Raw genomic sequence first — 25,965 nt, 5'->3', positions numbered from 1 at the left:
TACAAGGAGATTGGATGGTCCGTTTAGACCTTCAGGATGCCTACCTCAGGGTCCCATTCATCCCCAGTCCAGAAAGTTTTTTCCATTCCGATGGTTCAATCGAACTTTCCAATTTTCCTCTCTCCCTTTAGGTCTCTCCTCTGCCTCCTGGTGCTTTACCAAACTAATGAAACCAGTAGTAGCTCATCTCAGGGCCCAAGGAATCAGGCTCATTATCTATCTATACGACATTCTTATTATGAATCAAAGTCTATCCTCTCTTCAGTCCCAAATTCATCTAGTTTGTTCTCTACTATCCGACCTCGGTTTCGTTCTCAACATCAAAAAATCTGTTTTGACTCCACCTCAAAATATGGAGTTTCCAGGTTTCTCCATAGATTCCGTTTCGGCAACTAGTCGGTCTCCTCTCTTCTTCCATCCAGGCTATTTTCCCTCTCCATTATCGAGCCCTCCAAAGACTAAAGATCAGACATCTTCAAAAAGGCCTCGCCTATTCAGATGTCATCTCCCTCGATCACGAATCCTAAATAGAGCTTCAATGGTGGCTAGACCACTTAGACGCCTGGAATGGAAGAACCATTTTTGCCTCAGCCCCAGATCTGGTTCTGGAATCGGATGCAAGTCTTTCGGGTTGGGGTGCCCGTTGTGGCCAGATTTCGACTGGAGGTACATGGTCATTAGAGGAGTCCAGGCTGCATATCAATTGTTTAGAGATGCTGTCCGGCTCCTTTGCAATCAGAAGCCTGGCAAAAGAAAAAGTCTCTTGTACTATCCTCCTCAGGATTGACAACATTTCTGCTGTCCGTTACATCAACCACTTAGGGGGCACCAAGTCCAAACCCCTGGTGGATCTCGCAAGGAGTTTTTGGGATTTCTGCCTCCAAAACAAAATCTCGGTATGTGCAGAATATTTACCGGGCAATCTAAACACCATAGCAGATTGGTACTCTCGTCATTCCATGACTCAAGCGACTGGAAACTTCACCCCAACATATTCAACTCCATTCATTGCAATAGACTTATTTGCTTCCCGTCTCAATTCCCAACTTCCTCAGTACTTCAGTTGGCGCCCGGATCCATTAGCCTTACCATCAGATTCTTCTTCACAGGACTGGTCATCTTCCCTCAACTACGTCTTTCCTCCTTTCATAATGATCAGCAGATTGTTAGCCCAAGTCAGGCGCCAAGAAGCAACCTTAGTCCTTGTAGCCCCCTTCTGGCAGTCTCAGGATTGGTTTCCCACTCTATTGGAACTCTCAATAGAACTCCCCTTCCTTCTCCCTTCCTTCCCTCATCTCCTATCCAATCCCCAAGGTCTTCTTCACAACCTCATTACGACAATTTTCTAACTCTCTCCACCTGGAAAATTTCGGGAATTCTTTCCCAGTCCCGTGCATTTCAGAGGAAGCTAAAAACTTCATTAACCAATCCTGGTCCCAGGGTACCAAAAAAGCATACAGATCCGCTTGGTCATTTTGGGATAGCTGGTGCGTGGGAAGGCACATCAATTCCCTTTCAACTGATGTCTCCTCAATAGTAAATTTTCTAGCGGCTGAAGCCAGAAAAGGCAAATCCTATCGCACTATTAATTTGTATCGTTCAGCTATTTCTTCCGCTCACCCTTATGTAAATGGAAAACCAGTAGGAGAACACCCATTGATCTGCCAACTCTTAAAGGGAGTACATTTTTTTAATCCTCCTTTACCAAGATACAGTTCTATGTGGGATGTGAATTTAGTGCTAAATGTGTTTGTTTCATGGCCTGATAACTTGTTTCTCTCACTAAAAATGTTATCTGCAAAACTTACTATGTTACTATGTCTTATTTCTATAAAACGCCTTTCTGTTATTAAAGCTCTTGATATTTCTGCTCGTCAATTTACCCCCACAGGTGTTCTTTTTTCAGTTCATAGACGTACAAAAACTAATTTGTCTACTGTTTTCTAACAGTATTTTCCAAACCAACCTAAGTTATGTGTAGGCCAATGTTTAAAGACTTACGAACTTAAGACAGCTGATCTGAGATCATCCTCTGCCTCCCTTATCTTTTCAAAAACCGTTTAAACCTGTTTCCTCCCCTACTCTAGCTCGCTGGGTTAAGTGGGTCATGTTATTGGCTGGCATTGATACCTCCGCTTTTGGTGCTCATTCATCCAGAGGAGCTATGGCCTCCAAAGACTTTTGGGCTGGTTCTCTCTTGGACGACATTCTCAGATCGGCTGACTGGTCCAACGATAATGTTTTTAGAGCTTTTTATTGCAAACCTGTTCAACATGCTTCGTTTTCGGTAATTAATTTGCTTTAAACAAGCATAATATGAGCCTCCGTCTCTTGCCATAAAATCTAGATTTTCCTAGTATTCATGAAGGAAATTCTTAATTTTATTAAAGACACGGAGGCGAGTATTATCCCGCCAAAGGTTACTAATTTTGTTTTTTATCCCCCCCAATAGCACCATCTACCACTACACAGTCTTCGTCTTAATGGTCACCATAATCTTCAGTTTCCGAAACGCAAGGTTACCATCTCTCCAATCAACCTCTCCACAACTGCTCCAGATCCCGTGGTCTCCTTACAGGGCATACACCAAGCTGTGAACTTTCTTCAAGGACTTTTTTCTGTGTTGATGGCAATTTCTATTGTATTGTCTATTGTTTCTATGTTCTTTACTTTCTGATCCCTCGCACAAGAAAAGAGGGCTGTTCGCGGACAAGATAACTACTTAGGGTCATACTGGCCATTCAATGGTTATTTAAGGAACTACCTTTCTTCTCCCATTGGCTACTGTTCTTTAAACTTCTGGGTGTTGTAGTTTGACCGCGCTGCTATTGAAAATAAATGGAAAGAGAAAGCATAATACTCACCTCTGTGTCTTTAATAAAATTACGAATTTCCTTCATAAATACTAGGAAAATCTACATTATATCAAGACCTGTAAACCCGGGATCTCTCTCCTGGTAGTTTCAGAAAGCGGGAGAGAGGCATGGACGAATGGATGCTACATGTTCTGAACTTGATGCACCATTCACATTGCTTTACTTACTGTTATTTAAAAGAGGGCTGACACACTTTTTTGGCCAGGCCTGCAAGTGGCATCATTTTACTGCAGGGAAGAAGAAGTAAAGTGGAAGGCATTGGTATAAGGGGCACTGTAAACACCAGACCTGCACTCTAGCCCAGTGTAGCCTGGTCCTGCAACTTAACAAACACTTTAAGTTACTGACACTTGCATTTCTAGCATGCAACACACAAAGACACAACATGGCAGCAGTGTGTGCGTGTACAGATTTTGCCGACTCAACACTAACAAAACGTTTGCACGCTTCAAAAGCCTTATTGTTGTGACAAAACATGGCAGTGTTAATAAAGGGATGGACTTTCTTCACAGTAACCTTAAGGCTCTGATATTCTAGCTCCTCCATTCAAACACTCCCTGTGCTGTTCTCCAATGAGCCTCCATGGAGGACAAGGAATGAAGGGTACAAGGTCTACCTCAATTACCCTCTAATCTCCTGGGCGCCAGTGGAAATATCAGTTACACAAAGACAACTTCAATATTTTTGTCTTTTCTTGTGATCAATGTTCAAATTCATATCATAAGACATTTGAGGCATCAATGTAGTATGGGCTGGAGGTGCCCGTCTTTGTATATTACATATTACACTGAAGGACTTTGTGACAGAGGTTTTTCAATAAATCAGCTGTCCGCTTTTCACAGATGAAACCCAGGTCAAAAATAACAATATGTAAATAATGTATGCATATTTAAAGAATAAGCGAAGTGTAAAGATGCAGCAAAGTCCTATCATTTTATCAAGTGAACCTCAAGGAGAGATGATAAATCACATGGCAGGTATATGAGTGGTTTGTACATGCCATTGTACCCTCTCACGTGCCTTTATGCTACTACTATTAGACACACTTTCTAATGTGTAAATGCATTGCACTACCGGTTCAATATAATTAAAGAGATGCAATTAGAAACCATGTAATGATGGCTAAATCGATTCCACAATGAAAAAGCAATTTTTGAATCTTTAATAACTTTTGCACTATTTGAAAAGCAGAAGGGCAATTCCAAATGTTTGAATTAATCCGATATTTCTTTACATATGTGTCTGCACAAATATAATGTTTTTCTGTTTGGCCTATGGGAACTTGGAGATAATTCTATGTTAATTTCCTTCACTTTGACGCTGATCCACTATTGTATGTGCCACCTGCAGCAATGGCAGGTTATATTTTGGATGAAAATCTAGGTGGTCGAAAGTTAGGTTCTTTTGCCAGCATTGAAGAGTATAACGGTCTTTGCACCCACTGACGGGCATTCCCATTTGCTTACAATTATTTTGGTGATCAGAGTTGTGTTGACACACTGTTTATCCCACAGCATTGCAATAATATTCAAGAAACATTTTCACAAGTGCTTAAAAAAGATAAGAGAACAGCCACCCATGCTCTCCAGAATCAGGACAAATCTCAACAGCACAAATAACGAGCCCATAAACACACCAAAAAACAAACAAGCCTTTCTATTATATTTCACAGTAGTCTTTTCAGTTTATTGTTCTCTTAGTACCATTAAAACTACCCAACACGCATTTCGTCTGGTGCTATTTTGCCGCAACTTCACCAGGGCTTTGATTTAATTGAAGTGTTTGTGGATGAGGATTCTTACAGATGAGTTATTCCGTATTTTTTTTTAATTGCCTTCAGTGTCCTAAGTTATTAACTGTGCAGACATATGTCATAACCGTTCATGACTTTAGGAGTAACTATTTAGAGGGCTCTGGTGTGAGTCCAACTGCATGTGAGTCAATGTCGAATTTCGCGTGCCCGTGACTGTGTGGAAACGTGTTGACTAGTTTGGTTGGAACATAGAGAACAATAAAAAAAAAGACTACTGTGAACTATAGCAATAAAGACTTGGTGTTACCTTGGTTTGCCTATGGGACTTGTTATTTCCGTATTTGCTTGTTAGTGGCTCAATATATGAGAGCCAGCTTGGGTGGAATGCGATAGGCTTGGGCTCACCTTGATCCAGTAAGTCAGTCTTTGTCTGCTTGAAGGCTGCATCAGTACCAGTAAAACTGGGCTGTACCTGAAAGGCCATACGAAGGGGCAGACTTATCAGAGTGTGCTTGTGTGCAGGACCTCTATATCTGGCTAGGCTTATGTCTAGCTGGTGGTGACCTATGGTGGAGCAGTTACATCGTTACACCAAACTGCCTGTATCTATGCATCTGTAAGATGTCACAGATGGGATATATTGAGCCCACCACTGTTGTGAAGACATTACATCACGTTATCCTCTGTGTATCTGACAGGAATGAAAAGGTCCATCAAAAGGAGGGGGGCCGATGGGTTATTACTGCCCAGGCCCTGCGCTTTTTGAGGGCCCTGCGATGATGCTGCAAAACGTATTTATGGATTTTAGAGAAAAGCTGCCCTATTTATTACTGATGACGCAGTTATCAGGGCTAGTACCACTAGATAGTGCCAGATGAAGGATCTGCGATATCTTCTCTTTATTTATAGGACATCTGGAAATACGTCCTGTCCTATGAAGGCCCCGCTTCAATATGTTGACCTGGGCCCCAACAACTTCTGCCATTCCTGCAAATGGGACCGCCAGGGTTTGGTTTGGAAGGCAGAAGCCACAATGCAGATGTCACCGCAGTCATTGCATCGTAGTCATGGTCACGAGGGTATAGGACACATATTTGGCTGAAGAAGACGACTGGCTTCCAACGCAGAGCAATTGTGCCTTCCTTTGTTGTCAGTGGGCTGGTCAATGAAGTTGGCAAGAGTTGAACCTGGAAGCTGAGTAAGTCATCACATATTTCTCTGTGTTGAGCTACATGCATACCCAAGACTGTTCGCCAATAATTTCTCTACTTGTTGTTTTTGCATAAATGTAATGTACACAATGGGTGTCCTGGATTTGGGTACTTGTGTACCGCATAACTCCCATAAAACAGAGCCCTAATAAAAAATATAATCACTTTAACTTGTTCAATGCAAGGTGCTTCTATTTCTTCAGCTTTTCCTAAAGAACTGCTGTGCTGTAAATTTGGAAAAAGGTGATACGTTTAAATGAGAGACATTCAAAAGAACCAATGGGAATTCGAAATGAATGATTGTTTTATTTTCTTATATGTGTTGTTTGACACTTGAAAGAAAGCAGAGTTGTATTCATTTCAGCAAGAGGATAGTGTTGGGCCCGTTCATAATATGTAATATACTTCCGGATTCTCCAGAGAGGGCATTAGGAAATGACATAGCTCTTCCGGAAAAAGATGTTATGTCATTTCAAAAATGACCACCAGTGTAATGGCACAGTTTGAAGACATGCTGACAGCTAGAGGGCTACTTCTGGGAGATCCACCCAATTAGCCTTTCTGTAAACGCTAACAAATCTCCCTGTATTATGTGTGCTGGTTACAGAGGCCCGTCTCCTTACCTTTGACATGGGGGATGTAGTGGTGATGTCGAAAGGGGGAGTTAGGGCGAGAGTCACTGTGGGTGGAGCTGAAACTGCTAGTGCGCAGGTGTGATACCCGCTGCACACCAGGAGAGAGCAGCTCTGCGGCAGCGAGGAAACATGGAGGGGTGGGATGGGAGGGAAAGGGTGAAAACAGAAAGAAAAAGAAAAGAAAAAGAAATCAATGAAAAAGAGAGAAAAATGAAACCAAAACATAAGGGAGGTGGAAAAGGGGAGTCAAAGTAAAAGAGCATTGACAATTAGCAGGCTGAAAAGCAGGAAGAAAGAAAGGTTAAAAAAGTCCAGGGATACATTAACCTCAAGCAAAGCTCATGGACATTTCAAACATGTAGCAATGTTCAACATTTCAGTCTGACGTCATCACAGTTAAAGTAAATAGGCATTTGAGCTATATGTTATAATCCATTGCTTTTCATGCAAAGCTGAAATTTCAGAGGACGAGGGACAGGGTTAAGTGACACCCCTCAGCAATACGAGGGCTACACCGCCCCCTCCCTTGAGAGACGTATGCTTGGACATGATCCAAGGTTTCACACATGGCATGCATGTTTCTTACTCTTTGAAAGGAGGAAGGAAGTACTATTTGAAGCCACTTGGAGAAATAGCTAAAAAAAATGTTCAACATTCAGACATGCGGGAGAGGAATGGTTTATAATATGCAGAATAAATGTTCCATGTGTGGCGTCCTCAGAGGATACAAGAGACATGAGCATGTGTGCGGGAGAAGGTCCTTAGCTCAATGGAAACGAGGCAGGATTTGTGTTACTCCACAGGCTGCCACAAATTAGCTTTTTGAGAAGCAAGAGACATACCCTGTCAGTGGATGGGTTGTGGATTTACAATATGCAGAAGGTGGAAGTTGTGGCTGTCTATGACTGAAGTATTCATCTGCATATTTTTACATCTTTCTACTACTGCACAGCACATTCACATTGGTATTCCATTTTACAATATGCATTTCTCTCAATCAAGCATCCATCACACTCCCCATAAAAAAGGGACCTGTTACCTTCCTGTAATTCTGTGTGTCCCCAAAGCTTCATATATCTATTGCACGTGATGCAGACTTATCAGCTGAAGATCTGGAAAGAATAGTTTTCATTGTAGCGTTCGATCTCCGAGTATTTTTCTTTCTATGGGGCACCATGATATTCAGTTGTGCATATACTTTTGGTGTAACCTTAAAAGGGAATGACGTCATCTATATGAGTCTGCACACTTGTTCCCCTGGACATCCACCATTAGAGCAAAATATGGCAAGGAGTAAACCTTAAACGGAGACAAGTAGGTCTTGTGTTGGCTGCTGACTCTTTGGCTTTGCCAATGCTTATTTTGTTTATTAGTGATTTTTTGTATAAAGAGATTTATTGCAAGAAAACAAGCATTGCCTAAAAGCCAATATAGCTGTGTATCTTTTGTGTAAAAGCACACATTGCATCATTATTCCTTAGCACTGAAGGGGACCGACCACCTCTGTGCATTTATATGCACATTGTGCAAGAGCAGAATGTTGTCACTCAGAATCAGTTAAGCCAATGAATGAAGGGGGCTGAGCTTGTGCCCCATGCTGTATACTGTATTATGCAGAAGCAAAATGTAAATGACACTACAGCAGACCAATGGATGAAGTACTTTGCCACTGCTGGATAACAATTAGTATATTCCCAAATGCACTGTGCTAATGCATTCCACCGTAGTGTTTATAACTAACACTTTCTAAGATTCCATTAAACTTAAAATATGGCAACCACTTAGTGCTGGTGTAGTGATTAATCTCCCACAATGCTTCGTCAGAATGATTCAGCTATGGGAATGTTGTATATGCAGAGCTCAGACTGTGTCTCTCAAAAAGTGAACATGGCTGCTCCATTGATTATAACAGCTGCAACGATGGTACTCTCCAATCACAGTGGTCTGTCCACCACAATTAGTTGAGAACATAGCCAGAGCAGGAAATAAAGTTCATCTTGGGTTATGAGTGCCCCTTAGGAGTTTATCCACGGACAACCACTGGTCCGAACTTAAGGTTTAACCTTGTGCTCTGTCTTTGCGCGTAGTCTTTGGCACACAGTAAGATCAAACCTTTGGCTAAGTATGGAAAACTGATCCTTTCTTGTAGCCTTTACTTAGTAGTGTTTCTATTACGGCCTGTGAATATTGATTGATTATTTGTATTGTCTTTATTTTCTCTAACAAATATTGATTCCCCTTGAATGGTGAGCAGCACTGAGCTTCTTTTTATGTGAAACTAAACCTAGCGATGAAGTGGATAAAGAGTAGACCTAGTTGCAGCCTTACAGATCTCCAGCGGGGGGACGTGTGTAGTTTATGAAGTAGTTATATGTGGTAGACAATGCCTTCAGATTGTTTTGGAGGATGAGCTTTCAAATGCAAAGTGGCAAGCAATCTAATCAATAATCACACTAGGTAGTCAATTATTTGGTATTGGGGATCCCATTTAATTTCAGAAAAGGCCACGTACACCTGGTGACTGCATCTTTTGTAGGTCAGGAACATAATATTGCCCTGACATCTAAAGTGGTGTGCGTCTTATCCAAAGTAATGAGATCCAGTTAGGTGGCCATGAGGTCTATAAAATGACATTCTACTCTCAGCCATCTCTGTTATACCGGTCTACACTAACTTAGACTTCTCATGTTCAATGCTCTGAAACTCCTTGGGATTTGTTACACACTGTGTTAAGCTTGAAGTCAAGTAAGGAGGAGCGATGCTCCAAGGATTGGTGCATTTGGGTAAGTGGCGTTGTCTGGATAAAATAATGGTGGTGAGGCCACACAGCCACAAATCTAGCCACCAGGCAGACCTCATCTACAATTACCTACTGATTCATCTTAGATGGTATCATGGGCTTCTATTCCTTGTGCTATGGATCTCTCTCCAGTTCCATCACTGCTACCAGTGGAACAAAACAATGAGAACGACTTCTGAGAAATTACCTTAGCACAGAAAGAAATACATCTGGGAAGAGGATGCGGAGCTCTTTTTGAGCCATTGAAACCAGTTTGTGTGCAAGCAGGTGTTTTTGTCATCAACTGGTAAAACAGAAAGCCAGGGGGAAATCATGGCCATAATCTTCATAATTCGTTAGTGACAAAAGTGTGCAATATATTCTCTGTGTCGTACACAGTGCATTTTGGTGCAGGCTTTGAAGTGACTGGTCCTAACAATCCCCCAAAGAGATTCACAACCTATATTATTTGGTATGCCAAACATAATGCAATCTTTGCTTTGTATGGTGATAGGGCCAATAAAAGTAGGCATCATTCCTTCCTAAACTGAAGAGTTTAGTCGTTTTGTAGCCAATGCACAGGAGTGGTTGTAGTACCAGTAGTCTAACAACAGGCATGTTTGTGGTACAATGTCCCTTGTGCAGGCATAGTGGTATTGTCTATAGGTCCCAAAACAAAAATAGTAGTAATGCAGTTGATTGTGCACAGAAAAGGAGGTAACATACTGTGGCCGGTGTACAAGAAAGATGGTCGAGCAGTTTATCGGAATTGCGGTAATACCACAGTGGCTGATGTACAGAAATGACAGTAATAATATAGTTACCTATGTTAATGGTAATATTGCTACAGTAGGACATGTGCCAGAATTGTAGTCGCGTTGTACTAGATCTTAATATCTTATCTTATTCTGTTAAAATATACTCTGCAGGGACAATACCATTTGTGACCTCACTAAATCAGTAACAACGAAGTAGAGGGGTGGGTGTTACTTGTTTGTTGATGTCCTTTTACTACTCGGTAATTAACAGACAGGAAATGCATTGCAATTATTAGCAGATTTAAAATGAGACAAACCAAAACACATTTGCAAATCATTAAAAAAGTAATTTTGGCAGGTTTTGATGCAGCTGTGTGGACCTTAGTGAATTCCTGAAAACTGGAAGCGTTGGCACTCTAGGCTTCTAGAAAATTAATGTGCAAGTGTCTTTGCCTTAGATTAAATGGAACAGCTTCTTAGGAAATTTGTAGATTTATCTGCTGGTCTTCTGGTACTCCTAAAAGGCTGTCAGAGCTGTGATAACCTTGTCACGTATCAGCCCAAAAGGCACCAAGCCTTCCAGTTCCATCTTATCACCCTCCTCCCCCGCCCCGCGTCTCACAGTCTTGCCCATCCTGCAAACTTAAAAACATGGTGACCAATGGAGAGGCAAACTCAGACCTGTAAACCCCATTAGAAGTCTTTGGCACAAGACGTCTGTGCCAGCGACAGGCGTGTGGAAAGAAGGAGTACATGCTCTTACCAGGTCTGTGGAAGTGCTGCGGAGAGCGTGACACTGTAGGTGTGTAGTTGTGACGACTGTACCCTGGGGAACCAATGGAGCCCTGGCTGGTGGATCTGTGTAGCACACGGTCACGTATATCTGGATAACCCTGGAAGGGCACAGAGAGGTCACAGTAAAGATACTCCACCTGCTGCATTCCAAGGAAAATAAAGTACAACCTCAGTATGAAAGCCATTAATCTACCCAACCACAATTATACAAACCACAGTGTCTTAGACACATGCCAAAACAATGGTTGTCAGCAAACCTACAGTTTCCAAGGAACATTGAAGTGTAAATGGTCACCTATTTCATAAGTGTAACTCTTGTCGGAGCAAAATAATTAATTTGTGAGAGGAGATCTGCAATCCTGATTAGAAAAATCAGGAATGATAGATTGTTAATTTAAAAATATCTGCAAATTGAGTCAGTATATCAGAATTTCCATACTCACACACTTTAGGGTTTGCTGTGGGATTTGTGATTCTGGATAGGCCAATGGACAAAAGTTGTTGAACACCCACAAACCCATAAATATGGCAACATTGATACACCCCTGCAGACAGTCCTTGTAGATGGAAACGCTTACAAATGTACTTCTGTCAAGGGAATCAAGGGCACAACGAATAAGTGTGTTTTGAGGGTGGAGATGGGGTGGGAACACTCTCATATTTGATGGGGTGTTAGGGAAAAGAGATCCACCACTGGGAAAATATTTTCTGAATATGTGATGGAACAACTAGGTCCTAAAAAACTATTTAAACAGCTACTGTTTAAACAACGATTTTGCCTGAATAACGATTGCCTGAACAACGAAATTTAAGATAAGTTTTTGGTTTATTAGTTGTTTAGAATTTTTATATATATATATATATATATATATATACATATATATATATATATATATATATATATATATATATATATATATATATATGTATATATATAATCAATTCTAAACAACTTATATATAAATTCTAAACAACTAATAAACCATTAAAAAAATTAAAACTTACCTTAAAATTCGTTGTTCAGGCAAAATCGTTGTTTAGACAGTAGTTGTTCAGTACTTCGGTGTAGAGACTTTTTAGTTGTTTAGCATTCGTGGTTTAGGCAAGCAGTTGTTTAGGACCTGTGTGCCATCACTTCAGTTTCTTCAACTTAATTGATTTGTTATTAAACAAAAAAAAGGCATGGGGATACAATCTGACATTTTATAAATCATTAGCAGGATGAAAAGTCCAATTACAGTTGCAAAATCATTTAGCCACAATTAAAACAGCCTGGTGACACAGAACTTACCTCTGCAGACGGTGTGGGCGAGAGCGTCCTAGGAGACTGCAAGACACGAGGAAAAAAACAGAATATGATATAAGTCCATGCGGTTGCGTCTGCGCATTAATGCATGCCTGTGCACCCTTGATGATGGTGCTTTTGAGAGAGAAAAAATAAAAAAGGGAGAGACATCTTTTCTGGGAAACTAAGTGGAGTATTTTGATAATTCATATGGTGCACACCGCTGCTGCATTATTCTGTGGCCTTAAAATAATAAGGTTCGTTATTACCTCAATGTTAATAATTTTATTAGTTCGGGACAGCTCTCGTGGGATCTAAACATGTGACCTACAAGTTGCACCCAGATCTCCGCAGTGGACGCATTAACTGGCTGACCTTGCTGTGTGCTGCAGGACGTACACTGTAATTCAGACAGAAGTACAAGTTCAGAGACAGACATTAGCACATTTTCAGATGTCACTCTGCTATAAGCAGCTTGACCTCTTGGCTCACAGGAAACAAGGGTGTTTGCTGCGTTGATGCCGGAGGCCACACTAAAGCCGCAGGTTAGTACAGCACATCACTCTTGTTCACTTCGTGTTAGAAGCATGCGCAGCGGATTCCAGTCCCACATGAAGAAAGAGGCTGCCTTTACATTTTTAGGATACATGGAAATAATTTTAGCACATTCCTGCTACTCTCTGGAAGTAACTGAAAGCAAATGCGGACTCCAGCTGTTGAACGGATGTATATGTTATGCAGCAAAGGACTGCAAACACCTCCCCACCCCGCTGACCGGTCAGTGTCTCTGAAAGGCTGGCAGGCCTGAGAGGAAGTCAGTTGTTTGCCAGAGTTAAACCCACCCCGACAGAGACTATGAGCCAAAAACTGTTGTTTCGTGAACTCAATTCTTAAACCTTGTGGAATGTGGAAACCGGTAACATCAGGAAGAAAATGACCCAAGGTGACCATTTTTTTGGTGTGGTAGGAACTCAGAATTGCTCCACACCCACAAGTATGGTGGAGTAAGAAGGTACAACTCCCAAAGTTGAATGAGACATCCAATCTTGCAGCAGCTCACTCACAGCCAGGCATCAGTCGTACGCGGATTGTTTGAGGAATTAGACTGAGCCTGGGAGAAAAGGAGTGTCACAACAAGTAGAAAGTTCCCCAGAAGCAGTGATATAAGTAATTAGAGAATGTGTAAGGGTTGCAAGGAGATGCTCTGTGACATTTATGACTTAGTGATGAGAACCTGGTGGGGAGAAACAGGACATGGTGCAACAGAACAAGAGCACCACTGCTGGTAGGACGCATGGGCTAGGGTGCACAGTGCCTTCTATAGATGGCTCTGCGCACTCTGCACACCTACCCAAAGTTGTGTGGATTGGAAGTCTATGTGGGATGTCACACACATGGGGTCTGGCAGTGCGATAAAGTCCACTCTGCAGTGAATCCTTACGTGGTGCAGTATTGCACAGTACACATTCTACACAATGATCTACACAATACACAGGCCCTTGCACATCTATACCAAAGGTTTTCACCTCAGAATGAACTCACAAACAAAAAGTGCAGACATAAATGTACTCACTGGGGAAACGTTCACTTTCTGGTGTGTGGGACTCTAGGTAAAGGCTTAGAATAATGACATGCCCTCATTTCAGTTTCAATTTATTGTGATGTTGTTGTTGTAAGAGAGGAAGCTGAACATCACTCAGTCATGTCCAACATTCATGGACAATTCATCCAGTTTGGAGCTGGTCTGTGATAAGTTGCCAATGTACTTGGACAGTAGAGCAGCTCCGCAGAGGCTAATACCAACAAGGATTGTATGGGAGAACATCTATAACAAACATATGTTTGGAAAACAATATCAAGTCCTAAATATTGTTTATAACAATGTTGTCTCATGGTTGTATATTTTCTTTAACTCCAAATGTACGGAATTTAGCAAACAGTATTTATGACACAATATTTTTGGCAGACAATATTTAGTCCACGGTATACTGGTCCCATACGCAAACAAGGTCAATGACAACAACGATTTAAAATGATGGACTTTTTATATTGTTACTGAGGACAAATGCTATAAGAGGTGTAAATTAGTTGTGCACTGTCAAATGCGTACACTGTCTCTGAGTACTTTACGTTGAATGAATTTCATCAAGGTTTTCTTTGTTCTTGGGCATCCCCATGATGGCTTCATGCCTTGTACTTGGAAACCATATTTTCTTTATGTATAAAGTTTCTTAAATAGTTGCTTGACCTTTGTGGTAAGTTCATATTTTGGGTCACAAATGTAAATAATACAGGGTTCCTGCTCAGTATGTAATTGAAACACTTCAACGTAAAGATCTAGGTTTTCTTTGGGCTTTAGCATTTTTTTTTAACTGTATGCTCTCACGTGGCCTCCCTGGATGCACCCAAATCAGGTCCCCATAACCCTTATCAATTGTCTCCAGGAGCAGATACCACACCGCACTGGAGGAATGGGAGGTGGTAAGACTAACAGGGAGTAGGGGAGGCGGTTCCCTCAAGGACACTGACGTAAGAGCCTCAGGGTCCATATCAAGCTCAGGCCTGCCAGCCATAGATTTAGTGCCCCACGCTTACGCCATGCAGAATTCCACCTAAACCCACAGGGCAGCATGACCTACAGAATTATAAACGTTCTGGGCATGTGGTACCTATGAAAGGCTAGTGTGTATAGGCTACAGTCATTTACCTGTCTGACACCTGGATCTTTTTTCATGCACTCAAATCAAGCTACAGCTAAAGGCAACCATTGTACCTGCCGGTCAAGTCGCTGCCTGCCTGTGAATGTGTTAACATCCTTCTTAACCCAACAGAGTCAGGCCTAAACTACATGTTTGCGCCAACTTACTGTTTCATCGTGCACGGGTGAGAAGTCAAATTTGAAGCGCTGAGCCTGAGAAGGAAAGTTTGGTTTCACTGTGGGTTAGATTGTATTAAAGATGTTTTGGTTCCTGAATCACACAAGAGAAATTATAGTGGCATTTCTCTAGAACTAAAGAATTTAATTGCTGTAGAAGACGGGAGAGTACATGCCAGAGAGCAATAAGCAGTTTCAAAAGAAGAAATACAAAACCCAGTCATGCCAAGAAATTGTCATGCTTATTTTGTGTGCGGTGAAATTGGATACACCGGACCAAACCACATGCAGTGGAGGACTACAGTACGCCACGGAGAGCCCTATTATGATGCGACTAACCGAAGTATGCTGCTGGGCTAAATCACAATATGATGAACCAAAGCGTAATGTGCTCTGAAAGAACCAAAATGCAGTAAACTAAACCACAAAACACTTAATTGAACACAACAGACTTGCAGCGCCCTGGGCTAGGCAGCCACATGTCTAAGTACATCAGTGCACTGCTAGGTAAGCCTGGGATGTGAGTGGCTGTGTCTGAGACCATCAGGATTTCAAGGGCACCGGATTTTTCTTGGGTCTTCCTATTGCCCCATATTGTGTTGCCTGAATTTGCAGTACCAGTCGCATCCAGCAAACCCCCATGTAATACACGATCCTTGCATTTCACATTTGGCATAGACAGCCGGTCTTGGTGCAGTTAAAAGTGAAAACAAGAGATGGCACACAGCCTGTGTGCCATGTCCCCTAACACTGCCTATAATATATGTAATTCACCCCTACAGCAGGCCTTACAGCCCTAAGGCAGGGTGTATCATATTACATATGAGGGCATATCTGCAAAAGCAGATAAGCCCCTGCTATGTCTTTGTCGATTCCTAGACATAGCAAGGGAACAGGGAAGCCATTTTAAGTACATGTTGGACACTGGTCACTACGAGTTCCCTAGCTCCATGATGGCTTCACTGAGAAAAGGGATGTTTAGTATCAAACCTGTCTCATTAATAAACCCTCACTGATGCCAGTGATGGATTTATTAATACCTGCACCCAGAGGGCACATTAGAGGTGCCCCATAAAACCTACCAACTACCAGTGTGTGGACTGACTGATTTTAGCCAGCCTGCCACCACCAGACAAGATTCTGACCCCCAATGGTGGGAGCCTTTGCTCTCGGGTGGTCAGAAACAAAGCTTGCTCTGGAGCGAGGTATTTACACACACCTCATCCAACAGGATGGCCTGCAAATCTGCATTTCAAGGCAGGGGGATTCAAAGAAGCCCACCACCCTTGGTATGTAAATCTGGCTTCACTAAAAGGAGAGATGCCGGCCCACCATGCCCCAGGGCCTATTTGGCACCTGGACAGGTGGGAAATTTAGTATTCAGAAAAGTGTTTCCACCCCTCAGGTCAGTCCCATCCCTAAGGTGCGCTGCCTGATGTGGACACAAGATTTAGAAATCATCCATTTTGGTGCTGGAAGATTTAGGAACTCTGGGACAGGGTTATGTTCACTTCCCACAGGAAGTGGTCATATAGGGGATGTAGTGACCCCAGGGGTAAGTAGCCCACTGGCTACTACACTCCCCAAAATTCCCCTGCATTCAATATTTAGGAGACCCCCTGGCACCAGGAAAGCAGATTCCTGCTGAACTATGAAGAAGGACACTGAATAGCCGCAAAAGCAAAGAAAGAAGCACCTGACCTGGACCCAGCCCTGCCGGCCTGTCTGCTGCTCCCGCCGAATTGCACCAAAGCTAATTCGCCCTGCATCTGTTGTGTCTCCAGAGCCTGGGAAGACTGCCTGCCTTCAACAAAGACCCAGGAACTCCTGTGGAGCAGCAGAGATGCTTTCCTGCATCTTGCAGGCACCCCAAGACAAATTGCGAGGAATCCGGACCGTCAAAGACCAGACACCTGAAAGCACACCGCGGGCTGAAGTGAACGGTACCTGTGTGGCTCCCCAACCCTCCAGAGACGAAGCCTACCTTGGACTTGCCCAGAGTGGACCCTCCGACATCACCTGCACCCTCTACACAAAGGCCCCCTCAACTGCGAAGGGTCCAGTGAAGAAAACCTGATTCTCAAGACACGTCTGCACCCATCGCCCCTGGCCCGTGAGAAGAGGACCCAAGATGTCCTCACATCCTGGACATCTCAAGATTGGAACCAACTTGTTGGTCCCCCCCCAAACCCCGACTGGACCCACAGTCCTTACCTGCAGCATCTTTTCCCCCGGACCAATCCCCACTGAGTAACAGTGGGTACCTGACACTGTACTACATCTCTGCACCTGGCTGCCCCAGTGCCGTCTGGTGTGGCCTGTTAGTGTGGTCCTGACCCTTGCCCTATAATTTCCTAAAGTCCAGGAGATTGGCCTCTTAAGTCACTGTACTATACTCAAATGCAGTACTTGTTCTTCTCTCCATAGGATAACATTGCTGCTTCTGAAAATTGCACTGTCGACTTTTGAAACATACAAATATTTCAAAACTTATTTATCTGATTGTATTTATTCTGGTGCCTACACATATATAAAGATATTTGTTATTTTTTTAAATTGGTGTGGATCTCCTTCTTGAGTCGTGTGTCTCATTTACTGTGTGTGTATTTGCAGATATCTCATACTTCTCTGTGATAAGCCTATGGGCTGCTGAGCCACACTACTCTCTAAAAGAGTACATTGGGATAGCTAGAGCAAGCCCCTGTCCACTGGTAAGGGAACCCCTGGACTCTTGCACAATATATTTCACATTTTGATATATCATATAAAGAGCCAGCTCCTAAAGGCACTACACCTGCGGATACTTAAAGGGGACTATTACAGACAGGGTGCAGCACCTGAATGTATGTGAACATCAAACCGTGGCTTGCAGTACTCAAGTAGTTGAGTTTTGCAGAAACTAAAAAGCAAATTAGTGGGGTTCACTGGCAGGGAACAGGGGAAATAAGGTCTGTGAGAATCGAGAGATGGATCTAGAGAGGGGGCAATCAGTGGCAGGCCAGGGCTGCTATAAAAATAATGGTGGTCACATGTGGGAAATGATATAAACTGTCCTGCAAGTGTAAGGAGTAAAAAAAATTAGATTTCAGAAACAAGTCCCTTTTTTTCTCAGAAAAACAAACAAAACGCCAATAGGGGTGTTGTTTACATTGTACTCTAGCTGACATTAATTTTTCTCTGAAAATTCTTCACTTAAACATGTTGCCAGAAGGCCTCGTTTAGCGTCTGGTTGGACCTGAAATGCTCCAACATCTCAGAAAACTGGAAACAAAGCGCCTACTATCCGACAGCAGTGTGGTGTGGGGATAGCATACCCCAAGGTGCCAGGTTTTCAGGGAAGGTAATTTCCTCTACCTCGGAAGGTTAAGAAGCTTCACAAGTACAAAGAAAGCCCAAAAATCAACCTTAACTTTGGGTTAACCAAAACCAAAAAGAGCAAGGAGTGCTTCAAATTGTGTTTGCCTTTCACTAGATGAGATGAGGAACAAAGCATAGAAGCTGGAAGCACATGAGGACCACCAGATCTTTCAGGTCAGTCCACTCCCTTGCCTATAACGACACTGAAAACTACACTTGGTCTCCAGTTCTGTCTTTTGCCACACATTCTCATTACTCCTCTGTGAACATACCCTCGCTTTTTTAGATTCATGTAATGCATATGCCACAGCTATAAATGCAAGACAACTATCCACCTTGCCACCGTTCTCTGTGAAGAACTTCTTTATATTACTCCTGAGCATTTCTCTAATGAATCTCACCTCCAGAATCGTGGAGCCTGGTTCACAAATGTAAACTTACACTTTTGTGCAAGTTTTTGACTTTTTGCAGTTCATAAAGCAATACTACGAGTAGTATCTTTCCGCGCCTAGCTTTTTAAGGGCGGGGTCTCTGCCACAAGTTTGGAGACTCCATAGTCGTAAAGATGCTATTTGTAAAACTGATTTGTTAATTGCAAAAAATTGTAACCTTAAACAAAAGTGTAAGTTTACCTTTGAGAATGAGGCCCCTAGGAATGTTACTTTTACTTTGCAGGCTGTACATTGGGATTCATTACATCACTGAAGTTACATCAGAAGTCTTTAAAATGTCACAAGTACAATTTCAGTCTCTTACTTCTCAGGTCAGGTATGCCTGATATAATATCAGGCATACATATTGGTAAGGTTATACCATTTAAAAATGTAATGGAAATTTAGATTAAATGTAAGTAATTATTAAGCAAAAATATTTTAGTTTTTTTACATTTTAAGTAATAAATAATAAGTAATCAATTAAAAAATGAATGGTAAAACATGGGGTTAAGGTTTTAATTGTTTATAAAGGGTCAGTAAAAGTTTTTTATGGGTCAGGAATGGATAGTGTATATCGTTAACAGGGAGTTTTAGGGCTTACGGACTGGAGTGTATAGGGTTATTAGGGGGGTATTAACGGTTAAGGAGGTAATACTTGCAAGGTTACCTCAAATGCAAAGGCACTTCTGATGTAATAACATATAATGTAAAAATATAATGCAAATAAAGTAAAATGTATAATGTAAAAATTATCCGTGCTGTAATAAGCTGCGAAGTTACAATGGACATTTTTTCGCGTTGCACTTTGCCTGGCGTGTGTCCAGATCCATCAGCATATATTTGCCTATGGAGTATTCTAATGTCTCTATTTTATCAGCCTTCTCTCTCTGCTAATTGCATCAGGCTTGGTAGCTGTCCCCTGCAATATCTGCAAATTTGGTATCCAGAATTTAACCTGAAACACCAATAATTACTACAGTTAGGCTTTAACACACTGCAGTGGATGATTATGGTGGAGTAGCCCAGGATGTAAAGGGGGACAGACTGATGAGCTCCTCTTGTGATGAGTTTATGAGAGTCGAAGGATGCATGGTCAAAGTCCAGATGAAGCCAGAGTGCTCGTGACTCACTGCATCTGCCATCTCTCATATGTCTTTTGGCAGTCTCAAGTTTGGCGTTCCAGCTTTTTTTCAGGACTGCCTTCCTGTAAGGAACACTTGTAATCTTGGTGGGGTCTTCTATCGCATATCCAAAAACGTATTAATCAATTAATAAATACGTGACCATTGATTATCTTCTACGCTATCCTGCTTCTCTCCAGTGCTTCCCAACTGCACAACTTTGCACTTAGTAGGATTAAAGCTTGACTACTATCACTCTGTCACTCTTCAGGTGTTCAGTTCTCAAAGCCATTGGCAGAGTTTCTAATCATTCTAGTGTAGTATCTCTTTTGCATATACAGTTTCCCTGGTATACCTGAATGCGATCTACAGATTCATTTCCCTTGGCTCTACAAGGTCACTGATGAAGTTTGCACATTAGCACTGATCCTGGTTAGAAATCACTGGTCACTCATGTCTTCTCAAAAGTGAATACAATCACCACAAAATTTGTGGCCTGTTGTTGAATTAGCTCTACGCCTGTTGTAATCTCACCGTTGAATTCCACTAAGGCTACTTAGCCTAAATATGAGTCTTCTGGGCAGGACATTCTTAAAGCCTTGCTGCAATCCACGTGGAACACGCTCAGTCAATCTCTTTGATCCAAATCCTTGTCACTTCATCAAAGCAAATTACAGATTTCTTTTTACAATTTCCCATTACTTTTCTTACCTATATTGGTTATATTGATTAGACCTCACCTTCTTGTACTTGAGTGAAATGTGATTACATGTGCTTCTTTCTAGTCTTCAGTCCACATAAACAAACCTGTCCATGAATGGTCTGTAAACTTTGCTGTTGTCACTTCAAGAGTATATCTTAATTTCACGAGGCAAGACACCAAGAAGAGATGGGTTCCTGGTCGAGTTTTATGCCTTTTATGTGGATGACCTGGCCCCTAAGCTTGTGGACTCATACAAAGCGGTCAAGGATACAAGCTTCCTACCACCATCCACCTGGGAAGCACTGGTGGTGCCATTGTTGAAACCAGAGAGACTAGCAAGGGACTTTAGAGCCTATCAGCCATTATCGATGCTTAATATCGATATAAAATTATCAGATGAGTACTTGCCACTAGACTTCTTTCTCACATAACAACCCTGATACACCCAGATCAAACGGGGTTTATCCCTGGTCGCAACATGGTAAGTAATTTCAGGAGATTACTATTGGTACTGGAGGCCGACACATATGATCGCGGGAAAGCTGTGGTCTTTGAGGTGGACACAGAGAAGGCCTTTGACAGCTTACAGTGGAGCTTTCTCTATAGTTTAACAAAGCGTTTTGGACTGGGGTGTGGATTTATTGCATGGATTAGGCTACTCTATACAGATCTCACTGCCGGAGCCTAAACTGGTTGGCTCATATCGAAGAGCTACAAGGTGGGTTGTGTAATCAGGCAGGAATGCCCCCTGCCACCCCTGCCTTTTGCATAAGCAATGGAGCCGCTCGTCAGCTACGGGGAATTGGTACCGGGGCATAGGGGTCGAAGGTCAGAACCATTACAGCACTCTGTATGCTGATGATCCTTTAATCTTCCACGACAACTGAGCTAGAGTGGGCTCAGAGGCTGTTAGGGGAATTAGGCTCACTGTCTGGGGTGAAAGTCAACTGACAGAAGTCACTGCTTTCCTCGACGCTTTCGGATCTTGGCCCACAAAGGGGACTGGAATCATTACAATGGGAGCCATAGTGTTTCCAATATCTGGGGCTTAAAGTGGACCATGACCCGGCCGACCTATTAGAAGGTTATGTCAGAATGGCAATTCAGGTGTTTCGATCGAGTACTGACTTCTGAAAGACACTCCCCCTATTGGTGGTGGGACAAATCACCTTGCTTAAAATGGTTGTACTCCCCTGATTGCTATATTTCTTCAGGGTGCCATCAGTGTTGAACCCCATGGCATTATTTCAAGAACTAGACTTGCTCAACATTGTTTTTCTTTGGGGGGGGTCAAGCCTCAGACAGTTTGCCCGAACAACATTTGCAGAGGCCAGTAGAAGAAGGGGGCCTGGCAGTCCCTGAGTTTGAGTCTTACTACCTGGCAGCTCAACTGCAATGGCTAAACCAGTGGCTGGCGAGTAGATCGACACCGGATAGGGAGAAGGGAAAACAGCCTGGGAATTCCCATAACAGAGGGCGACTGGACGCCTTTACTGATATGAGCCCCCAAGGTGTCACAGAATGCCCACTGTCAGTTAATCCACTTCTATGATGTGCATACAGCGTACCTTACACCAAGGAGAATATATAAGTATTTCAACACAACAGGGGCAAAGTTCCTCCATGTGTTCTGGGGCTGCCCTTTGCTAACCGTCTACTGGGAGGAGGTCACGAACACAATTGCTGAGATTACCACAAGGGAGGCCCCCCCCCGCTGGGGCACTGCTTGTTCAATTGGTACCCACATACGGCTAAAACCAAGGCCACAAGTGAGTTCCAAGACATGGCCTTTATTCAGGCAAAGAGGGAAATCACCAGACACTGAAAGACTGCAGGGGATTTCCATGCAAGAACGTGGAACAAGCAGCTTAAGAAGTGGCCGGGTTATGAGAGTGAGGTGTTTCTTCAAGAGGCAGGTGTGGCCGTGGCTCCTTGGACATGGCCAGGGCATGTTAGACATTAATGGACTGCATGAAGGACCAGGACCCTCTTCACAAGCAGTCTCATCGGTCGCCCATCAGGGGAGGCGTCGGTATGAGAATATAGAAACGGTTGTGACCATGACTACTGCTTGAACCCCAAGGGACTGGCTTTCGTCGTCCAAGAACGCTGGTGCCTTACTGCTCTGACATTATGGAAACTGGCAGATTCTTACTGGAACACACATACTTACAATAATTATAAAGGGGTGCGAAGAGTGGTGGTGGGTGGGTTGTTGTGAAGGGGGTTGTTGGGCAGTTCTGCACTTTGCTTGATGCTGATGCTCACATGTATGATGTGATGTTGACCGATTACCCTTCACTAACTGTTCCCTAAAGATGATTGACAAATTAATAAAAATCTGTTTAAAACAATAGTCTATCTTAATTAATTTTGAGCCTTTAATTTGGCAACACCTAACAAACATGTCTTGCATTTAAACTGTGTTATACTAATATACTAGAATTGTGTATTCATCAATTAATTTCGTCCCTTCGAAGGCCATGAACGTGGAGATTGAAAATGAATTCATCTGCTTAATTCACATAAAGCAGAGCAAACAAGCTAATTCACGACTCCTCCAGCCAAGTGTGCCTGTCAGGTCAGCTGCTGCCCTCGTACCCCATTACCACTCCGGGCAGCATGTGTATCCCTAGAACATTCAGCACATATAGTCATGTGATTATCTACGAAATTTCCGACGCTCTAGAGTGTAAAACCTACAACTGAAAACATGTATTTTTGCAAAGACAACAAAGATGCTTTGTCAGGACATGGGACACACGGGCTCCAGGTCAGCAGATGCTCGAAAGGGTCCATGGACACAACCCTCGTCAGAGCACTGTTCAGACAGTGCTGTCACCTGCCTCTCCATAAGAGAGAGAACACTCTGGCCTTTCTTTTGTAAAACTGACACAGGGTGACAATAGTAGGAGTGCAGTGATGTGTCAGTGGCTGGCACCAGATTCTATGTCTGAACGATTTTTCAGGACAGAGAAGAAATGGAATATATGTACTTGTTAGGGACTATCCCTTGGTCAAATAAGTCAGAGGTTGCTACAGCGATTGGGGAGCAAGGATGGGAAGCCCCAGACTCACCACAGAAGGTTGCAAAAACCTGAAGGACAGTATAATGCCTTCAATATTTATGACTTGCGACAATGATTACAGATGATGTTGTGAAATCACGGAAGGATAAAATCAGGGGTTCAATTCAAATGCTGAGATCTGGCAGTGACCGATAATAGCTATTATGTCGGATCTAAGTCGCTAAATATTGGACTGCAATAAACATATCAGGGCATCCTGCTATTATTGGGAATGGGCCCTGAAACAGGTGCCCTGGACGAAGTAGTGAATTTTCTGAAAGTATTAAACAGCACATTGCAGGTGTTGTCTTTGGACAAACAAATCTAATAGTACAAATTCTCTTCTCCGAGGAATTTCGCCTGTTTTTGAGCAAAAGGCTATATTTTATGTGGGTGAATGTGATTTTCTCCTGAGTTCAGGGTACAACATCTTCATTTAAATGTTTCAACATTATCGAAGAACTACTTGGTGGCCTGAGTTATGCTGGATTTAGCAATCATGTCAAGGGTCAGCTAACCATCAGCTATGGGAATTCTCCTCGCTGGCACCGTACTCGGCCTCTGTGACAACAACGATCAAGAACACAATTCCTCTCCGAAGACCAGCCACACACTCAGCTGATCTTTCTCCATGATACAGCAGAATGCACTGATATTACCAACCAGCAAATTAGATGGCTATCTATAGCGTTGGCTACAGGAAAGTTGTGCATCCTCCGGTTTGGGTCTCTAGTGTCTGCCCATCCTATGACTTCTGGCTACAGGATATGTGTATAAACTGTCATCCCACGATTGTATTACTGCTAGATTGAATGATCACCTAGAGAAATTCCTAGAAATATGGGGAGGGTTCCTTACACTTGTCACGATCAGTGGGCATGCATGGGACCCAATCCCCAGTGCAGATGCTGAGGCAATTTAAGGACCTCTACATGTTAACTGCAGACCCAAGGCCAAGGACTAGGTGATATGTCCATTCAGACTTCTTTGATCTTCTGTTTTTGGGACACATGGTGGGCGGGCTACCCCCTCCATTTATGGGCGAGCACAAAGTGCTCTGTCCATTCTGTAAACTCTCTTTGGGCTTCAAACCGCGCCCATGTCACGTCTGTCATTTATATTAGTTCGTGGGCTTGCCTTTTAAAAAATGCTTGCTTTCATTTGTGAAAGGCATGCATACGTCATGCCTTTTCCGGTGTTTAGCCTACCTACACATCAACGGTAAACTACTAAAAAGATGTGAGGCTCGATGTTTTCAGCCTGGGGTCCAAACTACTTTATCTGTTTATTTTCCACGTAGTGCGATTGCGCTGCATTTTACATAGCGCGATCGCGCTTCGTTTTTTCTTAATTCACAACGCTAATAGCTCTAACTCGAGCAAATGCCAGACCCCTTGCATTGAAAATGCCTGTTTCTTTTTTCTTGGAACTACTCTTGCCTTTTGCCAGTTTTTCCCTCCCCCATATCCTCGTGCCCCCTCCTACTCTGCCTCCCCTTCTCTTCCTCCCTTTGTATCTCCACCTTCCCCACACATCACCTTTCAATTTTCTCTTTTATTGTTAAAGTTCTACAACTTTTTCTTTCTTATTTTGTGCTATCGGGAACCTCACCTATGAGCTGAAGTGCATTACTGTACTTTTGTTTCTTAAAAGCTTTGCCAGATACAGGTGTTCATTGTGCTTCATTGCGCTTTGTTGTTATGTTTTGTATGCACATTGTAAAACCTAATAAAATTCTGAAAAAAGGTCAGCTAACCTTTTCTCAAGGCTGTCGATGTATAGTCCAGCACCGGCATGCCTGGAAAGTTGAAAAGATCTAAAAAGACAGCACATTCTATAGTTTTGACACATCTCAACATAGAGCAGATTACTGTCAAGGGACTGGATCTGAACCTGAGTATACTGTGCACGTTGTAGGAACAAGGTCTTTACCTAATTACCAGAACACCTGGCAGCCAGAGGGTCATGTGCATGTGCAACACAAACACCAAGTGGGGGCTGCATCCAGCTTTGCATTAGGGTAGCTTGAAGCGTTGCATGAATCTGATATCTTTGTATGGTGATCCAGGAACGGGCAGAACAGACATGCACAATGTGACCCAATTCTAGAACAATCTGTGAATGAGTGAAGTATACAGATTCTCCTAACTATCACGTTGAGATAAGCAAATGGTTGTGGGGGGATAATCGAAATGAGACTTCTCAAGCCATCACCCATGGCAAACATACATGCGTTTCCTGAAGTAACACATGAAGTTTTGTTGTCAAATAGAGGTAAAGCATGAAAAAATGGTCCCTACAAATCGTTACCTAGA

At 42.7% G+C, this 25,965-nt stretch overlaps 1 protein-coding gene across 26 annotated transcripts in view; it reads right to left on the bottom strand.

Annotated features, from left to right (window-relative positions):
- Positions 1-25,965, bottom strand: part of ABLIM1 (actin binding LIM protein 1) — a 786,962-nt gene that overhangs the window by 76,192 nt on the left and 684,805 nt on the right. For 10 of the 26 annotated variants that reach the window (XM_069239295.1, XM_069239292.1, XM_069239280.1 and 7 more), the window contains 4 exons: positions 14,959-15,003; positions 12,099-12,134; positions 10,776-10,947; positions 6,464-6,586 (listed from right to left, as the gene is read on the bottom strand). In XM_069239295.1, the coding sequence (XP_069095396.1) occupies positions 6,464-6,586; positions 10,776-10,947; positions 12,099-12,134; positions 14,959-15,003 (376 nt within the window). The remainder of the gene's footprint in view (positions 1-6,463; positions 6,587-10,775; positions 10,948-12,098; positions 12,135-14,958; positions 15,004-25,965) is intronic. The other 16 variants (XM_069239300.1, XM_069239301.1, XM_069239289.1 and 13 more) reach the window with 6 other exon arrangements.

The sequence above is a fragment of the Pleurodeles waltl genome, chromosome 6, assembly GCF_031143425.1.
Source record: "Pleurodeles waltl isolate 20211129_DDA chromosome 6, aPleWal1.hap1.20221129, whole genome shotgun sequence".
In the NCBI taxonomy this organism is placed as follows: domain Eukaryota; kingdom Metazoa; phylum Chordata; class Amphibia; order Caudata; family Salamandridae; genus Pleurodeles; species Pleurodeles waltl.
The sequence above is the reverse complement of the archived record's forward strand: the minus strand, read 5'-3'. Positions and strand labels throughout refer to the sequence as shown.